We start from the raw sequence: 24055 nt of genomic DNA, 5'->3' as shown, positions 1-24055 counted from the left end.
ACAGAGATCCAGGTAGAGAGGGGAAAGTGGATCTGGCCTGGCAAACAGAAGATGGCCTGCACCATACTCTATTTCCCCAGGAAGGACAAAACACCATATTTTCACTCAGGAAGCCTGAGACCTGTCTGTGAGACATTTTCCTGACATTAATATGAACATGGGTTTCTCTGAATAGTGGACCTGTTGTTCCCAAAGGGGTCCTCGAGCCCCAAGAGGTCAGGAACCACTGGCCTGGGTGATCCTTACAGACCAGTCCATCCCTAGAATGAATGGACCCCCTCTCCTCAGAAAAGCCCAGGTCACTCTCAGGATGTGGCTGAGGGTTGTTTGGGGGAGGGGCTCGAGGTCTGTCTCTATTTTCAGAGGATGGTCTGCTTCCTGTGCTTGGCCTATAGGTGCAAAGGAGCTTGTAGAAATGCAGATTCTAGGGCCTGTCCCCAGGGATCCTCAGTCCCTGGGTCTGGGGAAGTTTGTGGGAACCAGCTTGATTTTCCATGAGCGACAGAAGGCCTTGAGCTCTCTATACCGAAATTGCCAGCAGTGGGAGGGAGGGGAAATGACTCGTAGCTTGCTGCTTGGGCATTTCCTGTGTGTGTGTGTGTGTGTGTGTGTGTGTGTGTGTGTGTGTGTAAGAGAGAGAGAGAAAGAGAGACAGAGACAGAGACTGGCAAGGGGGGCTCTTCTGCCCTAGAGCCATACTGCCTCTCCCACTTGAAATGTTTCCATGCCAACAGAAACCCTCAGCCCCCAGGAAACCTGTCTACAAAGTGCCCCCATACAGGTTTCTTCAGGCCCTGGCTCTGACTCTAGGGTGCTCGCTTTCAGAATGTTTTGACTGTGACCCAGCGTGAGAGAGAAGGTACAAGCGGGCACACAGGCATCTAAAACTGAAACAGAAGCTTCACAGAATGACTTTGCTGCGTAAACCCTGATGCATGATGCCATCCACTGTTCTTTTTCCCTTCTAAAAAAAGCTGCTAGCACCTTCAGAGTCGGTTTCCTGACCCACCTACCGGTCGCTGACCTGCAGCCTGAAAATCACAGCTCTCGAAGCCCGTAGAAGGCCTTGGGGGAGAGGCATCAGATGTGCCGTGCTTCGGGGTGGGCTTTGGAGCCAGACCTCCCAGGCCAGATGCTTTAGGCGCTGTGCAACCTTGGTGCGGCCACTTCACTTCTCTGTGCCTCAATTTCCTCCCTTTAATAGACATCATAATAGTACCTATGTGATGGGCTTTTGTGAGGACTAAATATCTTTACTATTGAGAAGTCCCTAAGTCTAGTGTCCACACAGCAGGTGCTCCATGCATGTGAGCAGTCGTGATTCCAGGTAGCTTTTACCTTTGCCAGGTGCTCTCAGGGCTTTCTGTGCACTGGCTCTTTAAATCTTACTCTCCAGAGCCAGGTGGGGTTGGAAAGACCATCCCCTCCTTTCTACAGATGAAGGGAGCAGCAAATAGCTGGGAAGGGGCTGCTAAAGACCAGAATTTCCACTGAGGGACTCCAGAGCCCACGTTGTTAAGCTTTAAGTTAGGGTCTTCCTGATGTCCTGCAAATGAGGAATCCGGGGCACAGCTGGTAATATACACAGATCCCCGGGCCCCGCCCCACACATACAGAATTGCCAGCTCCAGGGCAGAGGCCTGAGAATCTGTATTTTTTAAAAATCTTTTAAAAAGATTTTTATTTACTTATTCATGAGAGACACAGAGAGAGAGAGAGAGAGACAGGCAGAGGGAGAAGCAGGCTCCATGCAGGGAGCCCAACGTGGGACTCGATCCCGGGTCTCCAGGATCACGCCCTGGGCTGAAGGCAGCACTAAACCACTGAGCCACCCAGGCTGCCCGAGAATCTGTATTTTAGAGATGCTTTCTGAAGATCTTGTGATCAGGTGTGTCTGGGAGAAGAGTGCTGGGCAGGGTCTGCCTGTGGGAGTGACGTCACTGGGGTGAAGTGCTGGACAGCAGGACGTCATTGACCACAGCCCACATGCTGGTTTTCCAGAGTCTTGGCCACTCTTATCTAACTGGTCTACCATCAGGTACCCACCATCCCCACCCAAGGGGGCGGGCGTACTGGCTAGTTCCCAAAACACCATCCCACCTTGGAACCTTCTGTGAGGCTGCTATGGTGATCCACTCTGTGTTAAAAATTGGAAACAGTGCCTCAGAGTAGGTCAGTGACCCCCGAGGATGCCAGTGTTCTCTAGCAGGAGCTCTGGGCCCCTGCTGGCTGAGCTGTCCCCCACCTAGGGCATGACATCAGCACTCTGACCAGGGATGGGGGTGTCTCCTCTTTTTCTGAGGTGCCCAGTCCTTGAGGTGTTTTCCAAACACACAGATGCTGGCACATAGGGCATGAGTGAAAGTCTCTTTGGGGGGGGCCTTGTTTATTTGATTTTTCTCCCATCAGCTCCACTTTCAGATTTATTTATTTTGTGTTTTTTCAGCTTGCGAGATAACAATATCTCAGACCGAGGCATCTGTAAGCTCATCGAGCATGCTCTGCACTGCGAGCAGCTGCAGAAGTTAGCGTAAGTCGGGCTGGGGCTGCAGACATTGGGCCTTGCGTCCCCCCAGCCACTCTCCAGGTCATGCCACTTGGGCAGCAGCTTTGAGCTGGGCTGGGGATGTTTGCAGGGTCGGAGGTACGGGCAGTTCCTGTGCTGAGGGACCCGGCTACCCTGGACTCGGGTGGTCACTGACTGCTGTGCTCTGTCTCCATGGCTCCTCTCTTTCGGAACTTTCCAGGCTGTTCAACAACAAATTGACCGATGGCTGTGCACACTCCATGGCGAGGCTCCTTGCATGCAAGCAGAACTTCCTGGCTTTGAGGTGAGCCCAGGGGCTTTCCTTTTCCCTGGAAGCTGTCTTCTGTGCAGCTGAGGCAGCTTGGTCTGGTCTGGGCCCTGGCTTGGCCTCTACTGGACTCGCCATCTCCTGGCTGCATATGGGGCCGGCATCTCCCTGGAGCAGGGTTGTGCCAGTGCTCTGACATCCCAGCAGACTCTGGACTGGCTCTGCTGAGGGCTGCCTGCCCTTTGGGCTTTAGCCCCCAGGGTTGAAGAGGGTCTCCAGGACCTTTTCCTTCCCGGTGTCTAAGTGTCATAAGCTCTCTGGGGTTACTGAGCTCCCTGATGTACACTGAGCAGGTGCTATGGGTGTAGGCATGCAGCAGTCACCTGCCACCGCAGCAGTGGCAGCCAGTCCCCGAAAAGCTCTCAGATGGTCCTTTCACCGCTTGGTGGGTGCCAGCTTTGTACTCCAGTCTGCCCAGCCTGCGTTTCTGCTGCTCCTGGTCCTCCTGGCTCAACTGGAATCTCCTATCTGACACCATTACGGCACTTCTCCTGCTGGGCCCCTGGCTTGGCCTGGCCTCTCTCTGTGTGTGTGTGTGTGTCTCTCTCTAACCCTGGGATCATCTTGTCTCCTGGATTTATGTGGCAGTGAGAGAAGGCAAAGCGAACACTTGCTTTCATCCATTCTTTCTACCTGCTGGGCTGGGTTTGGGGATAGGAGCTGCCGTTTTTGCATTGCTAACCACGTAGCACATCTCAGGCAGAGCTGCTACAGCCAACCCCAGAGGTGCCACGCTGTACAAAGGACCCGCTTCTGCCACCACCACCTGCTCACTTCCCCCAGACTCAGAATCTTGAGAGCGGCTGTGCCCAGAGAGGACTGTGTGGTAGTGAGAAGGTGCCACACTCAGAACTTGAGGCCTGCGTTTTGGACGAGCATAGCAGGATCGTTGAGAGCATGGGGCTCTGGGGCCAGACCAATCGAGGTTTGGGTCCAAAGTCCCTGCGATTCATTTGCTGTGTGACCGTGGGTCATCCCGGTGTCTGTGACTCTGTTTCCCCTCCGCAAAATGCAGATAGTAATTACAGCGTCCTCATAGGTTGTTGTGATGATTAAATGAGTTAATAACCTGCATAGAAAGCTGGCACAATGGAGTCAGTGCTTTATGTTGGGAGCGCAGTGGCTAAAAGATGGTGGATAATCAAGCAAGTTCTCAGTATGTTTGTCCAACAGGAGTTCAGACCTCTGAAGAGGGATTAGATGCACAAGAAATTTGTTGGGGAAGATGGTTATGAGGGGCACTGGGGGAGGGCGCTGGGGGAGGCTGGGAGCGTCAGCGGGCTGCTGGGCAGGTTTCACCCTAAGTGAGGGGGAGAGGGAAGCAGGGATGGCTGGGAGGAAGCATCATGGCCTTCAGTACAGTTCTGAGAGCACGGATGGCGGCGAGTTCCAGACAAGTTGGCCCAGCAGCATCTTGAGTCTCCCTGTCGCTGCCTGGAGCCACCTGTGGGAAGCTGGCCTCCAGACAGAGGCGACCTTGTGTTTCCCAGCACGGCAGCAGGGGCCCTTGGTTACATGGCCTGTGTGGTCAGAGGTATGAGAGGCCGCCACATTCCTTCTCGAAGGGGACCTGCCCTACAACATTATGAGTTAGAGTAGCTTCAAGGATCTGAAAGTTCTCTAAAGAGAGGAAATTTCGTGTTATCCATTCCAGGAAGCCTGGGGCTGTAAGAGTTCTGGGGAGCTCTCTGAAACTCTCTGAGGTATCTGGATGTGGTTGGAGCCTCCTGCTTCCAGCTCTGGCTCAGCAGGATCCCCTCCCCTCTCCCAGTGGTGGGCCTGCCCTCTTTTGGAACAGGAGAATGCTCCTCGCACCAGTGGGGGGCCCAGGAAAGCTTCAGCGGAGCTAAAGCCTAGCACTAGCTGGTGGCTGACACAGGAGGAAAAGGTGTGCGAGTGACTCACCCTCCATCCCCTGGGGAAACCACCTCCTGAGACACCTGCCTATTTGCCTCCTGCCTGTACCTGTCACGCGGCTTTGCAAAATAGATTTCCCCACTTCTTTCCCTTTGCAACCGGGAAATGAAGTAGCGGGAGCAGGAATCATTACTGAGGAGGTTCCCCCAAGCAGGACTAGAAGAGCACACACTGAGCCTGTTGGGCGGGCAGGAGGGAGAGAATAGGCTCCTGCATCCTACAGAGAGGTCCTCAAAGCTTTTCTCCGTGTTTCTGTGTCTGGGACACACTTTCCCACCATCACCAGCCCCGGGCTCTCTGGGCACTCACATCTCCCTGTGCCTCACTGACTTGGTCTCCTGCCTTCCCTTCCAGGCTGGGGAATAACCGTATCACTGCCGCAGGAGCCCAGGCGCTGGCCGAGGGGCTCAGAGCCAACACCTCCTTGCAGTTCTTGGGGTAGGTTGGATTCTGGGGCAGAGAGACCCGCATGGGGAGGTTGGGGGATGTAGAGGTGGGTGAAATGTTTCAGCTGGAAGTTCCCCAGAGTCAGGGGCAGAGAGTGGGTGGCCCTTGGCTGCTTCGTGATTGCCTTTCACTCAATAAACAGGAAGTTCAGGATGTGGGGGATTGGGGGCAGTGCCCATGAGCTGGTAGAAGGAAGCCCTCCAATCCTTGCTGGTGCTAGGGCTGTGCTTCTCACCTTCGTGTGCACCTCGGAACTATTTGGGAGCTTCTGAAGAATGCCATTGCCTGGGCCCCACCCTGAGGTGTGGGGCTTAGGAATCAGGCATTTTAAGAAGTCCCCCCAGAGGATATGCAGCTGCAGCCGAGGACAAGAAGCCAGAGAGGAGATGCAGGTGGCCCCGGGAGGGGAGGGGGCTTCACCAGGTCTTTCAGAGCGCTTGTTGCTGCAGGACTGTGCCAGGCCTTTCAGGGAGGGCAGCGATTCAGACACAGGGTGGAGGGCAGTCCCACAGACCACAGGTCCCCAGAGAGTGTTGGAGTGGGGGTGGAGGGGCGTCCTCTGGTTGCTGGGCTGAGTGACCATCCCCACAGTGGCAGCTGCCTCTCCTGTCCCTTCTCACCTGGTGTGAAGTACGGTCCCTTTGATGAGAAATGGGAGTTTGAGAACCCAAGACTGTAGGAAGACACACTAACCTTAAGACTCAACCCATTTCACTGGTAGGCAAGCTGCCCTCAAGCTCCGTGTGAACCAGAGTGGGACCATGTTGCTTGAAAGGTCAGCACCTTTTCCAGGCTGCATTATCAGCAGCATAGAGTCCAGCACCAGGGTGGCCCAGCCGCACTAAGCTTTCTCCTGCTCGATTCACAACTAGTATATGCGGGGGTGTTCTCTTTCAACACATGTTTATTAAGGCACCTTTCTAGACCAGGCACTGTGCTAAAACCTCCAGTTACTATTGTCTGATCCAAACTGTTCTGAGTATTGTTTTTTTCCTTCTTGCCTAACAATATATCTTTCGTACCATAATGACTTCCTTTTTCAGAGACAAGCTGCTTAGTATTCCACTGGCTGGCTGGCGGTCATCTATTTGAAGGGCCTCATGTTGAGGCACACTTAGGGTTCAGGTTTTTTTGCTGTTACATGGTTTTTTGCTCTCTCCCTGGGGCACAGAGCCATGTTGGTACATAGCCAGAACCCCATAAACATTTACCTAATGAATGAAAGTGCAGTGAACCTCATACCTCGACCAGCTTTGCTCACTTGTACACATACAGGTCCAGGCGAACTTCTTATGTGTAAACCAGCCCAGCCGCAAGGTATGAGCTGGGTGCCACCTTTGCAAAGGGAAACATCCATCCAAACTGCAAGTGGGTCTGAGGGGGAAGACCCTGGAAGTGAAGGAGTTTGATGCCATGAAGGAATAGGGGATATTAGGGAGGAGCAAGAGAGAATGCTGGCTTGTGGAAAAAGAGTGACACTTGTTTCAGGTGATCCCCAAGGGTAGCAGTTCCCCAGGAAGCAGATCTGACCTAAAGGTCAGGAAAAATGTCACAACTGTGTGAATTGCCATTGAGAGTGAGTTCCCTGAGCCTGAGGTCATGTGCTAGGTGGGCCTCTACTGTTCTGTAAACCTGACTGAAAAATATGAGTGCAGTATGGCTGTTCCTTCCAAAAACGGGGAGGCAGGTCCACTTTGCTGGGACCTAGGAGATCCACTGAGACCTTTCTGGAATTGGGTGGTCCTGCCCCTCTGGTCTGGGACACAGAGAGGAAGGGCACTGTTAACACATGTCTAGGACATACAGCAGTAACTTACTGACCCAATTTGTTGGCCTTTTTAGGTTCTGGGGCAACAAGGTGGGTGATGAGGGGGCCCAGGCCTTGGCTGAAGCCTTGGGTGATCACCAGAGCTTGAGGTGGCTCAGGTAAGCTTCTGGGTCTGTTTGGCCACAGGGAGCCAGCAGGAGGGAGGAGCCTGGGCCAGTTTGGGAAGTCCTTCATTTGCTTGAACTTTGTTTTTACCCTGCTGTGTTAGGCAGTGGGGTGAAAGAAAGAGAGCCTTAGCTTTGGAGTCAGGACATTTGAGTCTTTCTGGGTTACTTTGGAGTGTCTCTTCTTCCTCTCAAGGATCTTGATTCCCAAGGGTGCCTAGGTGGCTCAGTCAGTGAAGCATCTGACTCTTGATTTCAACTCAGGTCATGATCTCAGGGTCCTGGGATCCAGTACCACATCAGGTTCCATGCACAGGGAGGAGTCTGCTTGAGATTCTCTCTCTCTCTCTCTCTCCCTTTTCCTCTACCCTCCCCTTTCTTTCCCCTCCTTCCCTCTCAACTCTCACTAAAAAAAAAAAAAAAAAAAAAAAAAACCAAAAAAATTCATTAAAAAGGTCTTGATTCCTATCTATAAATTGAAGATTTGTGGCTGGATCAGATATATTTTATCTCCAGGACCAACAGCAATCCATGAATAGTGGCTGCCCAGGGCATCATGCCAAGAAGGAGTTGAAGGCTGCTTCTGGGCTGAATGAAAAAGAGCACTGTGGTCAATTAGTAATGTCTGAAATGACACCCACTGTGTAGTTGGGCTCTAGGTGTTGTGCCTTTTGCCTTCCTTGGGTTAGCTTATCTCTGAGGACCCTCTGTGCCTTGACATGTTTTTGTTCCTTGATTCCATTCAGCCTGGTGGGAAACGACATTGGCAGTGTCGGGGCTCGAGCCTTAGCATTAATGTTGGAAAAGAACGTGGCACTGGAAGAACTCTGGTGAGTTGGGGGGATTCACAGCTCTTTCTTTATTCGCGGGCCTCATCTGTGGAAGCAGATAAAACAGGAGTGGATAATTGAGTGGTTGGCCTTTGAGTTTGTCTTTCTGTGTCCCAAGTGGCATGAAGCCTATCGAGCCTGGCGTGAAGGTCCTAATTCTTTTTGGGTAATTGTATTTGTGGGTTTGTATACTGCCTCCATACCGCATGATGGTTGAGAGCAGAGAGTCTGGAATCAAGCTGGCTGAGCTTCAAGGCCTGCTGTGATCTCTGGCAAGTCATATAATACTCTGTGAATCCTGGGTTTCTTACCCATAAAATGAGGGATGACTGCTTCCAACTGTAAAGCATACGTTACTCTATCAGAATGTTTTATTTCTAAGTCGAGTGCCCAAGAACACCAGAGAGTAGAGTGAGGGTCACCTTGGAAGGTGGAGTGGGGTTTGGAGGAACTGTAAAGGGGAACCATAAATTGTGCTTACGTTGTTGACCTGAAACTGATTCTCAGTTTCCCGTCCTTTAGATGCCTCTAGTCTGGTCTCCGTATGACATGTTCTGGGCAGTCCCTGATTCTATCAGGGAGATAAAATGTTGACTTCTCCATGAAGCAGGGGGGTGTTGAAACCCCTGATCATTGTCACAAAATGGATATTGTGGTGGCCTTGGCTGTCAGCAGGGCCCCCTGGCTCTGCCAATGTCCCATTGATTATGTCCTGCTTGGGCTTTACCACTTGGAAATTCTAGTTAGAGACACGTCTCCCCCGTGGGTCTATTGGTTATAAATACATTAGGCTGCAGATGATGGCGGGGGAACCTCCCATGTCCCGTGGCTCAAACCAGTAAAGGAGTTATTTCTTCCCGTTCAGCCGGTCTGCAGGCAGGCCGCCTGGGGTGGTGTAATGGCTCCATGAGGCCAGCAGGGGTCTGATACTGTCTCTGTCCCTTCACATGTCTGTGGCTTCACTGTCCTGGTTGGGTGCCTCCTGGTCCCAGATGGCCGCTATACCTGCAGTACTTCTGTGTCCCCACATTCAGTCTGTATATCCAGGAAGGGCAGGAGGTACAGGCCAGCGAGGCCTCTCTCTTTTAAAGAGCATTTCCAGGGCCCCCATCCGCCAATTTCCCCTTATGGGTTCACAGCTGAGTGGATGTTACTGGCCAACCCCGGCCAGAGTGGAGAGTGAGAAATGCAGCTTTATTCCCCCCCCCCAAGCCCATGGTTGCCCAAATGGAATGAGACTTCCAATAGTAAGAAAGGGAACATGGATATTCAGTCCCTGGGACATGAGGAAACTTCTCATGTAGAGGAGGCCTGGGGTGAATTCTCTCCCAAAGACCCCCCTGGAATTAAAAAATCTCACACCCTACTCTTCCAGTTCTCACTTTATCTGTAACTGTAGATTTTCATTTCAGATTTTCAGATGTTGGATTTTTCTAACTGGGGGTGCAAGCAGGTACATTCTTAGAATAATAAATGTTACCTCTTCCATAATAAATGTTACCACATCAACTGGATTTTCTCTCTTGTTCTTGCCAGCCTGGAGGAGAACCATCTCCAGGATGAAGGTGTGTGTTCTCTGGCCAAAGGACTTGAGAGGAATTCAAGTTTGAAAGTTCTGAAGTAAGGAGCCTATAAGCAGGAACCAGGATGATAATGATGTGCCCGGTGGGGGTGGGGCAGGGAGGGGCGAGGGGGTATATGTGGGCAGCTTCCTGCCTGGCTAACTCCCATAGGGTGACTTGGCAGTAGTGTCAGGGTTTCCTCCCAAGCACAGACGGAGATTCCAGGGCAAGCTGTTTACTCAGGAGGTGGTCCCAGCACACAGTGGTGAGAGGTCAGTGAAATGATGTAGGGGAGGACAGGGACCCAGTATCAGGTGTGGGGACAGTAACAGGTGTGTCATCAAGCATTATCACCCGGGGTATCACCCAGGGCAGCTGGGGCTCAGACCTGCTGGGAGGCTCCAGGAGCCTCTACCCAACTGGAGAGCGAGGCAGCAGGGGTATTTATCCACTAACTGCCTGTCCTCACTGGTGTGCCTGTGGGGATATGAATTTTCCAGCACTTCCAGTTTGCCCTGCACACAGCTGAGCACGCTCCTGGGGTCTGTAGCAGAGAGCAGAGGTTCTCCCAATGAGCAGCCCTCAGAGGTAGATGGGGAACCTGAGCACATGTGTGGGGGGTTGCTGATGGCATCTACTAATGGGGCTTCTGGGACATGTCCGCCCCCTTTCCAGGGGGCCATCTCTGGCTCCAGCAGACCTCTTCTGCCAATCATCTTTAGTTTCTCTCGTGTTATGCAGGCAGGCGTGCTTGCATTTATTCATGTGTGCATTCATTCATTTCTTTGTTGTGCATCCATGCGTGCATTCATCCATTTATGTATTGATGCAAGAAATATTTCTGGAGCACTCACTATGCCAGGCATTGTTGGATGACCCGAGGATAGAGTGGTGGAAAGAACAAAACAGGCCTCAGCCCCCTAGCTCTTAGATCTTAGGGGAGAGGCAGATAATGAACAAGTAAGCAGATATACAAGATTATTTATAATAAAGGCTCCAAAGAGAATTCAAGAGGGAGAGGTGTCAGGGAGTGTCTGGAGGGGCAGGGTTGCAGCTGCCTGGGCAAAAAAGCTGGCATTGGAATTGAAACCTGAATAACAAGAAAAGTTACTGTTCTCGTAATGTTGAGGTCTCAGGACCGCGCACTCCAGGTGGACCGAACTGCAAGTGCAAAAGCCCTGAGACAGAAGCAAGCTTGGTGGTTTTGGGAACAGTGGGCAGGGCCTGCGTGGTTAGACTGTAGGTAGGGAAGGGTAGAGGGAGAAAGGGGCAGGGTAAGGAGGCCACATAGGCCTCAGAGCCATGGGAAGGATTTGGGGCTTTTTTCTAGGGGCATTGAGATGCCTCTGGAGGATTTTAATCAGGGCAGTAACATGATCTGATTTATATCATAAAAAGATCATGCTTGCAGCTTTGTGCAGAACAGATGCGAGAGGGGTAAGATGGAAGTGGGGAGACCAGTCAGGAGCTCCTGCTGTCTTCCAGGCAGGAGATGAAGGAGACTTGGATCAGGCTGGTGGCAGTGGAGAAGGCTGGTGAAGGCGGGCAGGTGCTGGCTGGAGATTCTGGGGAGGGTCCAGGAGCCGGAGGGCTGGATAGTGGCAGTGTTGGGTGGAAGTTGTGGTGACCACTGCTGGCGGGCTCAGTGGGCTCAGTGGGCAGGTTCCCAGGCCACAGGGTCAGGGAGGGATAGCAGATGTGAGGAGGAGCCCAGCTAGTGATCATCATGGGCTTCTGTCCGGGCTCCCCAAGGCTGGCGCCACACCTGCCGGGGTGCCAGAGGTCTCACTTGAGAGGGACGTCAGGGCATCATCAGATGGTTCCTTGTGCTACAGGAAGGGTGGCATCTGCCCTGACAAATGTGGCCCCGGGGAAAACGCTTGCCTTCAGAGGCAGGCAGACAGCTGCCTCTAGGAGAGTGTCTGCTTTGCTGCCAGCCCGCCATCCACTCTGGCAACACTTGTTTGTGTTGCTTTGCAGGGGCGAGGAAGTTGCCAAATGTTTGGGGAAAACACTTCCACTCGTCATTTGGGTGAAATGGGGCTGGGAGGCCTGGGTGATGCCTGGATTGTCTAAGCTGGGATGCCAGGCTTTGCACACCGAGGCCTTTGGCAGTACCTGGTTTAGTATTAACCGAGTGTGGACGTGGCACATTTGTCCTCCCTCGCTGTTGCAGACTTACCCCAGTTGACCCGGCTGCCAGGTAATAGCAGCAGGTGCTGTCCCACGCTGCCTAGCCTCGAGTCTTATAATTAAGCACTCCTGAACTCTAGCATCCCTCACTGTTTCCCCATGAAAGCCAAGCTTGTTGGGGTGCTTGGGTGGCTCAATCAGTTAAGCATCTGCCTTTAGCTCAGGTCATGATCCCAGGGTCCTGGGATGGAGTCTCAAGTTGGGCTCCCTGCTCAGTGGGGAGTCTGCTTGTCCCTCGCCTTTCCCCTGCTTGTACTCTTTCTCTCTCAAATAAATGAATAAGATTTTTTTAAACCAAGCATCATATATATATATATATACATATATATATATGAATTCATATATATATGTGTGTGTGTGTATATATATATATATATATATCCCCCTACATCTTTCTTTTTCTAGGCAGAGTGACTGCCAAACATTGCTTAAACGTGTGGGCTCTGAGGGATTGGGTTTGGACCCCAGCTCCACAATTACCCACCATTTCTCCTTGGATTTGTGCTCAAATAACCTGGAGTATAAACAGGGGTAAAAAGGACCCTGCTTTTAGGGTTGCAAGCACCACTGAAATGATAGAGGTATCAAGCTGGCACGTAGTTGGATTTCAGCTAATATTGGCTGTTGTTATTATTAGTACTAGCTTAGGGTCAGCTTCCTGGATGTTCCTGAAATCATGGAGGGCAGACATGTACGTAGTGGAGCTGTCTCAAGAGCCAGGCTATGAGCTAAAGGACAGCATGGGGTGATGGCTCTTCCCCTGCTGTCCCTGACCAGGTGCTTCTCCCCGCCCAATTGCCAACCTTGTATTTTCTCAAATCCATATCCCTGTTCTCCCCCATCTCCCCCCAGATGAAAATATTACTCTTCATTGATTATTTCCCTTCAGGTTGAGTATTGTGCCCAGTATACCACAGAATATGCCATCCTTTTGTTTAATTCTTAGACTCCGTGAGGTAGATACTTTTGTAGGTCTGTCTTACAGAGGAGGCAATTGGGACTAATTTGCCTGAGATTAAAAAGGAAGTGGAATACATTGGATTGGAACCCAGCAAGTAAAATGCACATACTTAACCCCCGTGCCATAGCAACTTCCTAAGGCAGTAGCTACTTAATTAGATACATGACTGTGGATAGCGGAGGGGACAAGTGTGAATTTCCCTTAAGGCCTTGAGCCTTTGTGGATGAGCTCGTTGGGAATCACAGGAGAGGGACATGTCAAGGGGACAGGTGGGCTTCTGTAGGCTGGCCAACTCCCAGAGCCTCCTTTAATGGGACAGGCCCAAGAGGAGAATCAAGCATCCTTGAAGCTCACCTGTCCATCTTACTCTCTAGGCTGTCCAACAACTGCATCACCTACCTTGGGGCAGAAGGCCTCCTGCAGGCCCTGGAAAAGAATGATACCATCCTGGAAGTCTGGTAAGGCCCCTGGGCAGGTCCTCTTTACCTCTCTGAGCCTCACTTTTCCAATCTGTAAAATGGAGCCAGGAGAGAGGGATACCTGGGCATTTTCCCTCTGGGCCCTGACATTCTGTAGCATTCTGCATGCAATGGATCTAATCTCTCTCTGGGAAAGATGTTTTTATATCTCCAAGCATGGACCAAGTGGGTTTTTTTGTTGTTGTTGTTGTTGTTTTTTTCTTTTAAGTGATTTGTTTTTAAGTCCTGAGTATTCAGGAATACTTCAGTTCCAGGTAACAGTGTAAGGAGGGGGTGTGGCGGATGAGTGACACAGCCACAAGAACTCCGGGCCATTACACCTGCCTTCCTAGATCAAGGCTGTTGTATCAGAGCCTTTGGATGGAGGTGACATCGGCAGTGGGAAGCGGGTACTGTTGCACAGTGTTTCTAGATCTTTATAATTAAAAGCCATGTTCCTTCATGCATTTGAAAAAAGCAGTGAGTCACAACTTGAGAGATTGATCCTCCTTCTTTCCAGGGATGTATTTATCACTCACCGAGTTAGTAAAAAGATTTCCTCTGGCTTAACATGTTAAGAGTGAATGTCCCGCTATACCCATTTCAGGCTCTGGGCTAGAAGCCAGCCTTTTAAAAGTAGGAGATTTCCCCATGGAAATCTGTTTTTTTGAGGTTTCTCCTAAAAGCTTCCAACTCTGGGTTCCTACACAGAAAATGCTGGTAAGTAAGCAGAGTAGAGAAGGACTGATCCCACTCAGCTGGGCAGACTGGCTCATGCTGACCATAGCACGGCCACCAAGCCTGTCGTCTTGGACCGGCTACTTGGACTGCTACATATTACCTGTCTCATCCCTGCGAGCTTGTGACCCTTGCTTTGCATATGCAGATTGACTGCTCTCTCCCTCAAAAATCCTATCAAGACAGCAGCAACAATACAGATCGCAGGATGAAGTTAAAAATAAAGACTTGTAGGAGTCTGTCCTGGGAAGAGATTTTTTCCTTTCTGGATGATTGTGTAATCCCTGTAGGCCATGAGGTCCTCAGGGCCTGGGCAGTGTGTGGGTTTTTGTTTTTGCGTTTGTTTTAAACCATCGCATGGTTATAGGAAATGTCACATTCTTGTCCCCGGGGGAAGGAAGCCAAGATCAGGTTGATATTTTAAGGGTTCTGATGTTATTTGCTGCCTGTTGGCAGAGCATGGGAGGGCATCACGGCTTGCTCACTGCATTCTTGATGGATTCTGCTGTTGCCTTAAAAAGAATCGCTGGCCTTGGGGAGTCAGGGCCGGCTGGGTCTGGTGTGGATTTTCTCTGCAGAGTCACGGAGGCTTGCTTCATCACATACAGTGATTCACGAGCCACCTGGTGGACCGGTGGACCGAGCTAACACCCACATGGGAAGGCTGTGGCTGGGCTCAAGGGGCCAGGCCATTTAGGCCTGGGGCTTAGAAAGTAGCGGCTTCTAATGAAAAGTACCGCTCTGGCTCAGTGCTCATCGAAACCCCTCTTTGCTTTACCCCCTTTAGGCTCCGAGGCAACACTTTCTCCTTGGAGGAAATGGAGAGGCTCAGCCAGAAGGACACCAGACTGTTGCTCTGAAGCCGGGGGGCCAGCATTTATCTCAGTTTGTTTGCGAACAGGCTGTGGGTGTGGGTCCTAGAAGCTGGATTACATCTGGCAGCAGCCCATTAACGCAGAGCTGCATCCTGCCCAGGGCAGGGCTGGCACAGTGGGTCATCTTTGTTCTGGCAGAAGAAGGAGCGAAGGAGCGACAGTGCCCCTCAGAGTGAACATTTCTGCAGCCTACTTCTGCATCCAGTTGTTCCCAAGATTCCGTCCATGGAATGCAGAAGAGGGCCAGCTCCTCTCCACCTGCAGCTGGTCTGACTTGGGTCAGTGGGGCCCATGGGTGTTACTGCATCACTGTGTGCCTGTTGCTGTAGAGACCTAGATCCATATGAGAGGCCCCTTTCCACCTGCTTCACAATGAGGAGAGGGAGTCAGGAAGCAGCTTTCTGCTGTCTTAACTCGTGGGTCGTCATCTATCCAGGCCGTTCCCCACCTCTTGTCCCTCCACCCATCCTGGACCCCTGCACCTGGCACTTCCTTTGTGAGTAAGGATTCAGAATGCCGGTGTCGTCAGCTTTGATATTTTGAGCCTCCCTCTACCACACCCCTACCCCCACCCCTACACCTGCGCAGAGTGGGAAGGGCTCTAATTTACCTGCCATCCTTCCTAATACTTAAGACATTATTGAAAGGGGACACATGACAGCCATTTGTTCCCCAAGACATTTTGGATTGTCAAGAAAAATAAGACCATGCTACAGCTGATATCACACACACACACACACACACACACACACACACACACTTCCATTTCCAGTGAAGTCAATTAGTCTTCATTCAGTTAAGCCTTTGGAAACTACTCCCCACCAGAATGCAGTTTTTAGGATCAGTCTGGGCCAGAGTTTTGAGCAGTCCCACCAGGTCTCCTGTTGATGCCTGGGAGCTGGATTCTGACAGCCGACTTCCAAAAGACATGCATAAGAGACGGTCCAGTGTTATGTGACTTAAAGTTATGGATTAAACGTTTACAGGGGCAAAATCAAAGCCTTTTCCTTACAAGGCACATGTTTTTCTGGATTTTCTCCAAATGATGCGTGAGGCTTCAACCTCTGTAAACTCAGGTGCTCTGCAAGTGTTATTATTTAAACACTATTGTTTGGGATAACTGGTTAATATTTATAAACCGCTTTGTTATATTCACTCTGTTTTTTTTTTTTTTTTGTAAAAAACACAACCATGAATGTTATGCTGTAAATAGTCACAGAGAAGAAATCTGTGGAGTCCCCAAAGCTGTCTTCATTGTGACCAAACATTAAAAAACAAAACAAAACAAAACAAAACGAACATTCCTGAATGTTGTCAAATATCAAAGCACAATTTTCTACTTAGAGGGGGAAGAATGCTGTTTTGAGCAGAAAATTTATTGTTTGGGGCAAAAGCAATTCTTAGAAATGGGCTTGCGAACAAAACCCTTTGGGCTTCGGCTCAGAAAGGTTTAACCCTGCGTGAAATTTGAGGCTGTGCAGGGAGGAGCCTTGTGGTGCCCCACATGGCTGAATGGCAAGTGTGAGGAGGTCTTTGGGCCTCCTTTGATTCTCTCCCAGTGATTCCAAGAGTCTTTAGCAGGGGAGGGATGGAGAAGGTTCGAGAACAGCTCTCCTCAGTGGGCAGCCTCCTGGGTAGGCCTTATTGACCTCATTCTCAACTGCATTTAATGAGCAAGGGCTCAGGTGGCTACTCACTGAAGTGAGATCCGCTCCCTTGAAATGTTTTGCGTGGGCCTGGCTCACTAAATGGCTGCGGCATCTCCGTGGGCTCTCGGTGGTGGTGGTAGTTTCTGTCCAGACAACTGTTCTGATACAGAAGACTAGGAGGAAGGTGGAGATGGATGGGCTTGCTTTCCCCGAGGACCATACGCAGCAGTCCATTCGTGTGGTGGCGTCTTGGATTGTAAATTTCATTTTCCTTAAATTCATTCGTCAGTGATGTGTTGGCCAGATATGTTAGGACCGTCGGTGGATGAACAAAACAGACATGATCCCTGTCCTCAAGGCACTTGAGGAGGGAGGAGAGGCAGGAAGGATACTAGTGAACTGGAAGATATATAAAATAAGGTCCGCTGTGGTAAGTGGTAGGGAGGAAAGAAACAAAGGTTCAAAATAGAGGGGAACCTTCAAACTGGGGATTGGTCACAGACCCGTAAGCTGGGACCCCAAAATGAAAAGGGGCTGGCTTTGCCAAGAGTGGGGGGTCTTGTTCACTGTGGATGAGCTGCACGAAGACCCTGTCATGGGGAAGAGCTTGGTATGTGTACTAGGCTGAGTGATGGCCCCAAATATTTAGCTCATCATTCCTGGAGCCTCTGACTGTTGCCTTATGTGGCAAAAGGGACTTTATAAAGATGTGATTAAGTAGTGCCTGGGTGGCTCAGTTGGTTAAGCATCAGACTCTTGACTTTGGCTCAGGTCAGTATCTCAGGGTCAGGAGATGAAGCCCCACGTCTGCCAGGGTCTGTGCTCAGCAGGGAGTCTGCTTGAGATTTACTTCCCTCTCCTTTTGCCCCTCTCCCTCTCAAGCTCTCTCTCTTTCTCAAAATAATAATAATAATAATAATAATAATAATAATAATAATAAAAAAGATGTGATTAAGAGGAGGATCTTGGGATGGGGAGAGTTTCTTACATTATCTAGATAGACCCTAATTGAAACCACAGGTGACTTTGTAAGAGAAAGGCAGAGGGAGACTTGAAGGAAGAAGGTGCTGTGACCCCAAGTAAGATGCTAGATTGCTGGCTTCAAAGGTAGAGGAAGGGGCCCCCTGGGCCAGGACATGTAGCTCTGGAAGCTGGAGAAGTCAAGGACACAGATTTTCCCCTAGAACCTCCAGAGGGAGCACAGCCTTGCTGCCTCTTTGGTTCCAGCCCATTTTGGATTCTGGTCTCCAGGACTGTAAGAGAAAAATTTGTATCATTTTATGTCACCAAGTTTATGGTCATTTGTCACAGCAGCCACAGGAAACAAATATGGTATGTTTAAGGCAAGCTAAGGGGTGAGTATCACTACATGGGTTCGGGGAGGTAAATAGGGCCAGTTCATGAAGCACTGGGTTGACCATGTGACCATATGACCAAGGTTTGGGCTAGATCTTAGAATAATGGCAGGCCATTGGAGAGTTCTAAGCAGGGTCACAACATGAACCAATGATGTTTAAAGAAGACCAACTTCTGGTTGGAGAAGGGTCTGTAAGGCATAGGGGTGGGATGAGCAGAAAAACTAGAAGGACCACCGAGGAGCTATTGTGGGTGAGAGGCAATTGGCTGTTTTAATGTGGTGTCAGCAGAGGTGGAGAGAAGAGGATGGAGAGAAACATTTTAGGAATCGATTCCCAAAGGTTTACAAATGGAATGGATGAGAGAAGAGGGAGAGGGGAGACTGAAGGCTCATTTTTTAAAAAAAGATTTATTTATGAGAGACACACAGAGAGAGCCAGAGACAATAGGCAGAGGGAGAAACAGGATTCCTGCAGGCAGACTGATGTGGGACTGGATCCCAGGACCCAGAGGCTCAACTGCTGAGCCACCCAGGTGTCCCAAGGCTTCTCGATTTTTGACTTGAGTAACTGGGGACAGCACTCTGGAAGTCAGGTGGGAACAAGTGTGGAAGCAGGAGGGACTTTGTTTCAATTGTCAAGTTTGGGACACCTAAGTGAAGTCCAGTGAAGACACCAAGTTGTGCTGTGAGTCTGAAGCTCATGAGAGAGGTCACTGCCAGGTTTAACAGCATGGGTGTCCTCAGCATCTAAAGGGGAATGGGGTCATTGGGCCTGGATGTTATAACCCAGGGAGAGATTATGGAGAAAGAAGAGTTCAAGAGGGCCCAGGGAAGGGTGCCACCAGGACCTGGATATGGACTTACTGTCAGAGCTCAGAGTAGAAGCTTCTTGAATTTCCAAAGTCCAACAGATCCACCAAAAGCATTCTAGGCCTGGGCAGGTAACTTGCAACCAAGTTAGCAGACTTCCAATAATCACTTTGCAGATTTCAGAAATCACTTCCAGAACAGAAACAGACACATTCCAGATCTGTGGCTGAGAATACATAATTCTTATGTGCAGAGGAAAAAAAAGGTACCAGCAGCAAGATAATTTTTTAAAGGAGCTTCAGACTTTAATTATATTCACCATCATCCTAGAAGAAAAAAAAAATGTCAATCTGAGTGCTCCCCCCCACATCCCCCCCCCCAACATAGCGCCAAAACCAGATACTGGAATGAATATACCCCGCAGAAGTGTGGGAGGTGGAATCACATTCTAAGCAGGCTGAGTTGAGACTACGTACAGCATCATTTCATTATTGCACCAACACATCTTCACGCCTCCATCCCCACTCAGGAGATGGGTGCAGCCCAGCGGGTGAAGCACAGAGCGGTGGGGCACACCCTCTGATGTGCCCAGGCGAGGGAATGCATAGGCTCCGGCCCTGGGTGGCAGCTCTCAGGTGAACAGCAAGGTCGTGAGGACCATCAGGGCCATCTCGGGCAGTTCCCCTTGGAGAATTACATGGGGAGAGCCTGCAGCTGTGCGGATGGCAATCCAGAATCTAAGGAATCTTGTTTTATTTTTTCTCTTCTTTAATCCTTCCTTCCTTCCTTCCTTCCTTCCTTCCTTCCTTCCTTCCTTCCTTCCTTCCTTCCTTCCTTCCTTCCTTCCTCCTTTCCTTCCTCTAAATATCATCTCATCTATCATCATTTCCGGAACAGTCCAGAAATCCAAAATCCCCTAAGCATCACCCCTCCCTTATCACTCATCCTGAAAATCCCTCCTCTCCCTTTTTTACTTGGAACAACTTTTTTCTTGACATCTTCAGTTCCACATCCCCCACCTCCAGCAAACAAGGGCCTCCTTAGGGCCCCACCCCTTGCCGGGCTTACTGCCATCAGTGTCTTAACTGGCCTCACTGCTGCTGCCCTTGCCCCACAGCGTGAGCCTGTGAAAAGGTAAATCAGATGAGGAACTGCTCTGATTGAAATTCTCCAGAATTTCCCAATCTGGCTCAGGGTGAAAGTCAAAGTCCCCTGCTGGCCTGGCCCAGCCCCGTGTTTTCACTGTCCTCCCCTTTGCCACTCACCGCCACCCCCCCCCCCCCCCCCCCCCCCCGCCCCACCTCCCCCTGTGCTCCAGCCACACAGCTTCTTGATGGCTCCTTGATAATGCAAACTGCTTCCAGACCTTTGCATTTGCCTATTTCCTCTTACAGGAACAGTCCTCCCCAGACATTGGCATGGCTAGCTTCCTCATTTACTATAGATCTTTGTTCAAGTGTCAGCTCAAGGGAGTCCTTGCCTGAACTATCTACCTAAAATAGCAGTCCCCAACCACTCTCTTCTCCCCAGCCCTGCTTCATAGTGTCTTCTCAGTATGCACCACCCGACATACATGTGTTTCTTCCTTCCCCTAGAATGTTAGTTAGCTCCATGAGCACAAGAGCCATGAGAACAAGAGTCCTTTGGGTCTAGAGTGTGCCTAATGCATAGTCGATGCTCAAATATTTGTTAATCGAATGGAGAATCATCCTGCTTAAAGGAGGAAGAACATAAAAGTTGGGGAAGATTATAAAAATGAATCACCTTTTCCCCAATACTATTGGTGTCTCCTTCCTAAGAGAGGAAGGCCTCCTGCCACATGGCATCATTCCTGATGTATTTACTGTCCCAAGTGGGATTCCAGATGCAGCACAAAGGTCCTAATGAAGAGCATTAGACCCTTTTCTCTGTGGGTGTGTTTTTCAAATCACACAGAAATAAATCATTTGCCATTGATAATAGCAAATAGCTCAAACAGGGGAAGCATGGATTTATAGTTCAGCAGGATTAGGGTAAAGATCATTAAAGTAATTCCTTTTATCTTATCAAAAAGAGCTTTTGGGTGACCAGAGTAAAAGCCCCCAGACAGAATGTTCAGTAGCACCTGGAGCCTCCCCCCATACCCCAACTGCCAAAAGACAAGCATATCCCTGGTACGGTGGACTCTCCACTCATCCATTGATTAAAACACCACACTGGGCTGTATGGAGAAAGAGTCTGTGCAGTATCCCTGCCTCTGAGGCTGCCTGGTCCAGCTGACCCCATCATTTAGAGCTTATTCATTAGCCCCATGGTTTAGAGCTTATTCTAAATGCTCCTATTCACAGGAGGGGTGGAGAGTTGGCTGGAAGCATGGGAGGCTGGATGAACTACTGGAATTGCCATTTCCTGGGAGGGAAAAGGCAGGACTGTGGTAGGAGTGGAGGAGTGTCAGGAGCTCACTTTTGGCTGTGTCAGGAGGAGAAGTTGAATCGGCAGTAGGATATAAAATACTGATTTTGGTGAGGCTGGAAGTAGGAGGTTGCCTGTGGTAGCCATTTGGGGAGCATGGGGCAGGGGCCGAAGAACTAACCATTACTAGTGCTGCTGAGAAGCTTTGTTTGGGTCCTGCCTAGGTGTTAGTCCAAGCCACAGGTCCCTACCAGGCGATCAGATTTCCAGCTCTTGGGGGAGGGAGCTCCTTTCAATTCAATGGCTTTTTGTTGGGTTCCTGCTGCGTATAATGAGAGCTATGTGCACAACAGTTTAGAATCAGAGTGAAATTATTAAGACCCTTCCTTGGGATCCTGCTCTTAAGTTAAAGACCAAAACTTGACCCTGGCTTCCAAGGTTCTGCCTCAAGGGCTCTTTTTGCCCACATTTACTGTGCTCTGTCCCTTTCAGTTTCTTCAACACGTCACGCATAGTCTTCTTTCCTTTGCTAAAGTGCTCCCTCCCCCGCTCTGCCCCTAGTCATCTTTCCTTCATCTTACAGGTGACTTCCTCAAACAGGCCGCCCTAACCCAAGCGCCCAGCCACCATTTATGTGTGCACAGAACAGTTCTCCTTCTGGGGCTTCCTCCGCCCTCCGTAATTCAGTAAGTGATCTTGTAGCTAGTCATTTAAGGTTGGCTCTTCCTTGCCAGAGGGCAAGGGTGGGATCTCCTCTCCCTCTGTGTGTCTCGGTACCTGCTCGGTAGCTCCACCAGCAGTTGTGTGAATCTTGGCTGGGCTGAGTGGAACACGCTGTGTCAGGTGGTGGATACACAGAGGTGAACAAGCAGGGCCTGGAGCTTTCTGCAAAGACCCTTGGAAGAAGGTGGACTTCGCTTAGGCCTGAAACAGAGGGAGGATTGGAAGGTAGAGGGGAGAGGCATTTCAGCTGGAGGATCTGTTTAAACAGAGCTGGAAAGAGTCCTGACTCGAAATCAGGAGAATCAGGGTCTCACTCAGCTCACCTCTTAGGTGACCTGGGACAAGTTATTCTCCCTCTCTGGACCTTAATCTCTTGTCTGTAAAAGGAGAGGCTGGTATATCAAGAATTGCAAATAATTGCACCATGACACTATTCCCCCACCTTATCCCCTGGCAGACATCTCTTTCACCCCGAGAGCCTGAACAGAGTTTTAGAATTGTTTTCAACACAAAGTCCTGGGCAGCCATTACCAATTGATAGGAGATGGTAAATGAGATAAGCCCTATTTATCAGACGTGGCTTGGGAGACTATCTCTTGAATGAAGTCGGGCTTTGACAGTGTCTGGTTCAAGGAATGGGTCACAGGAGGACAGAGCGAGGGTTCTGACAGCTATGGGTAGAGCAGAAAGCCCCACTGAAGCAGAGGGCTCAGCAGCACCAAACACCACCATCAGAAAAGGCTTGAAGATGTCCTAGTTCAGTGGTGGCAAACTGGCCTATAGGGGCCAGGAGATAATATAAAGGAGACAAATGTGCCGTGAGAATAAACTAGGGAATGGTGAGCAGTGTGGCGAGTGGGGGAAGGGGAGACTGCCTGCCTTTTCTCAAAGGTTTCAATTCAAACTCTTTCCCTCCCACTGCACTTCTACTTCTCCCTCCTCCTCCTCACTGTATAGGTCAAGCGAAAACAGTCTTCAGGCTGAATTGCTTGCCCAGACAGCCAGACGATGACCTCTGAGTCCTCCTGACTTTACTGGAGAATCTAGATCTGGGAGGGAAGAGTATCACTGAAGGCCACACTGTGAGCCAGGCCTGTTGATTTCTTTATTGCTTTCTACTGCATTGTGGTTCAGGAAGCTTGGGACCCAGCATAAGGATGAACTAAGGAGAGACAAGAGTAGATTGAGGCTTAGGTTTTCAAAAGCTGTCCACTGCATCCTGGGTGCTTATGGCAAGGGAGGTGGGTGGCCCGTTTACTAGTACTATTAGCGATCACTCATGTGACTTCTTTTATGTGCTCACTGGTTTAAACTGCCCAGATCTTCAGAAATGTCACTTTCCACTGGGGAAATGTTCCCTCTCATGATTAAACACACACACACACACACACACACACACACACACACACACACATACCTCTTCTATCCTCAGTATTAATCACCTTCTCCTATAATTGGTATTTAAAATGTCAAAGGAGAAGGAATTAATTAACAGGAGTATCCAGTGCAGCAAGGCATGCTATGCTGCAAGGCTCTGGGACTGATTATAAAAAGCACTTCCTTAAATATTTTGAGCACTTTTGGGAATCTGAAACCTCCCTTCTAATTGAGAGATCCTTAACTACACCCCAAGTCCTGGCTGGTGGCCAGGGGTGCAGAGCCGAGTGAGGCAGCGAGTGGAAATCCCTTCCTCGCGCCACCCTAGGGAGACCTCCCTGCAAACTGGGATAGGTGGCAACAGAGGTTTCGAAACAGCAGAGGTCCCTGGGTGGATTCTGAGGGAGGAGAAGAGATTCAGCATGACTGAGCTCCGGCGGTGTGTCGGGAACTCAACCCGCGGCCTTTCACAACAGTTCTGTAGGACAGGTGCTGACGGTTATCTCCATTTTACAGATGAGCATATCGAGGCTTAGCGTGGTGGCGAGATCCTCAGGTCACGAGGCTCTCAGTTGAAAGCGCAAAGGATTCAAACTTAAGTCTGATTCTAAAGCTTTGCTTTTTTTCGTGGAATCTTGAAATCCTGCGCCCAGCTCGCGTCACCCCAGTCCCAAACTCCCTGCAGGAGTTTTGACAGCTACGCCAAGAGCCCAGACCCGGGCCTGGGAGGTGCAGCGGCGAGCAGCCCAGCGCCCCGCCCCGGCTCCGGTGCTGACCAATGGCAATGCGGCACCCGCAGCCTTTTGTCCAATCAGCTGGAGCTCCCCGCCCACCTCCCCCGCTCCGCCCCCCCCTCCGCTTTCCCTTTGGCTCGACCGAGCTTGACGGAGCGGAAAGTCCCTTCAGCCGGCTCCGGGCCGGCAGCCATTGGAGGAAGGTCTGTCAGAGGGCCGCCCAATCAGAGCGCGCACAGAGACGGG

At 50.4% G+C, this 24055-nt stretch overlaps 1 protein-coding gene and 1 long non-coding RNA gene across 2 annotated transcripts in view; one reads left to right on the top strand and one right to left on the bottom strand.

Annotated features, from left to right (window-relative positions):
• Positions 1-16063, top strand: part of NOD2 (nucleotide binding oligomerization domain containing 2) — a 30347-nt gene extending 14284 nt beyond the window's left edge. Inside the window, 8 exon segments of the mRNA NM_001287039.1 lie at positions 2447-2530; positions 2748-2831; positions 5127-5210; positions 7062-7145; positions 7898-7981; positions 9518-9601; positions 13072-13155; positions 14681-16063. Coding sequence (NP_001273968.1) covers positions 2447-2530; positions 2748-2831; positions 5127-5210; positions 7062-7145; positions 7898-7981; positions 9518-9601; positions 13072-13155; positions 14681-14753 — 661 coding nt within the window. The 3' untranslated portion in view covers positions 14754-16063.
• On the bottom strand, positions 16011-23856 carry LOC111094690. Its single transcript, XR_005355801.1, has 4 exons — positions 22022-23856; positions 21753-21899; positions 18639-18810; positions 16011-16816 (listed from the first exon to the last, which is right to left on the bottom strand). It is a non-coding gene; the product is annotated as an uncharacterized LOC111094690 (long non-coding RNA).
• Positions 23857-24055: the final 199 nt, after the last annotated feature.

The sequence above is a fragment of the Canis lupus genome, chromosome 2 (genome assembly GCF_011100685.1).
Source record: "Canis lupus familiaris isolate Mischka breed German Shepherd chromosome 2, alternate assembly UU_Cfam_GSD_1.0, whole genome shotgun sequence".
Classification (NCBI taxonomy): Eukaryota; Metazoa; Chordata; class Mammalia; order Carnivora; family Canidae; genus Canis; species Canis lupus.
This window is presented reverse-complemented; position numbering and strand designations above follow the sequence as displayed.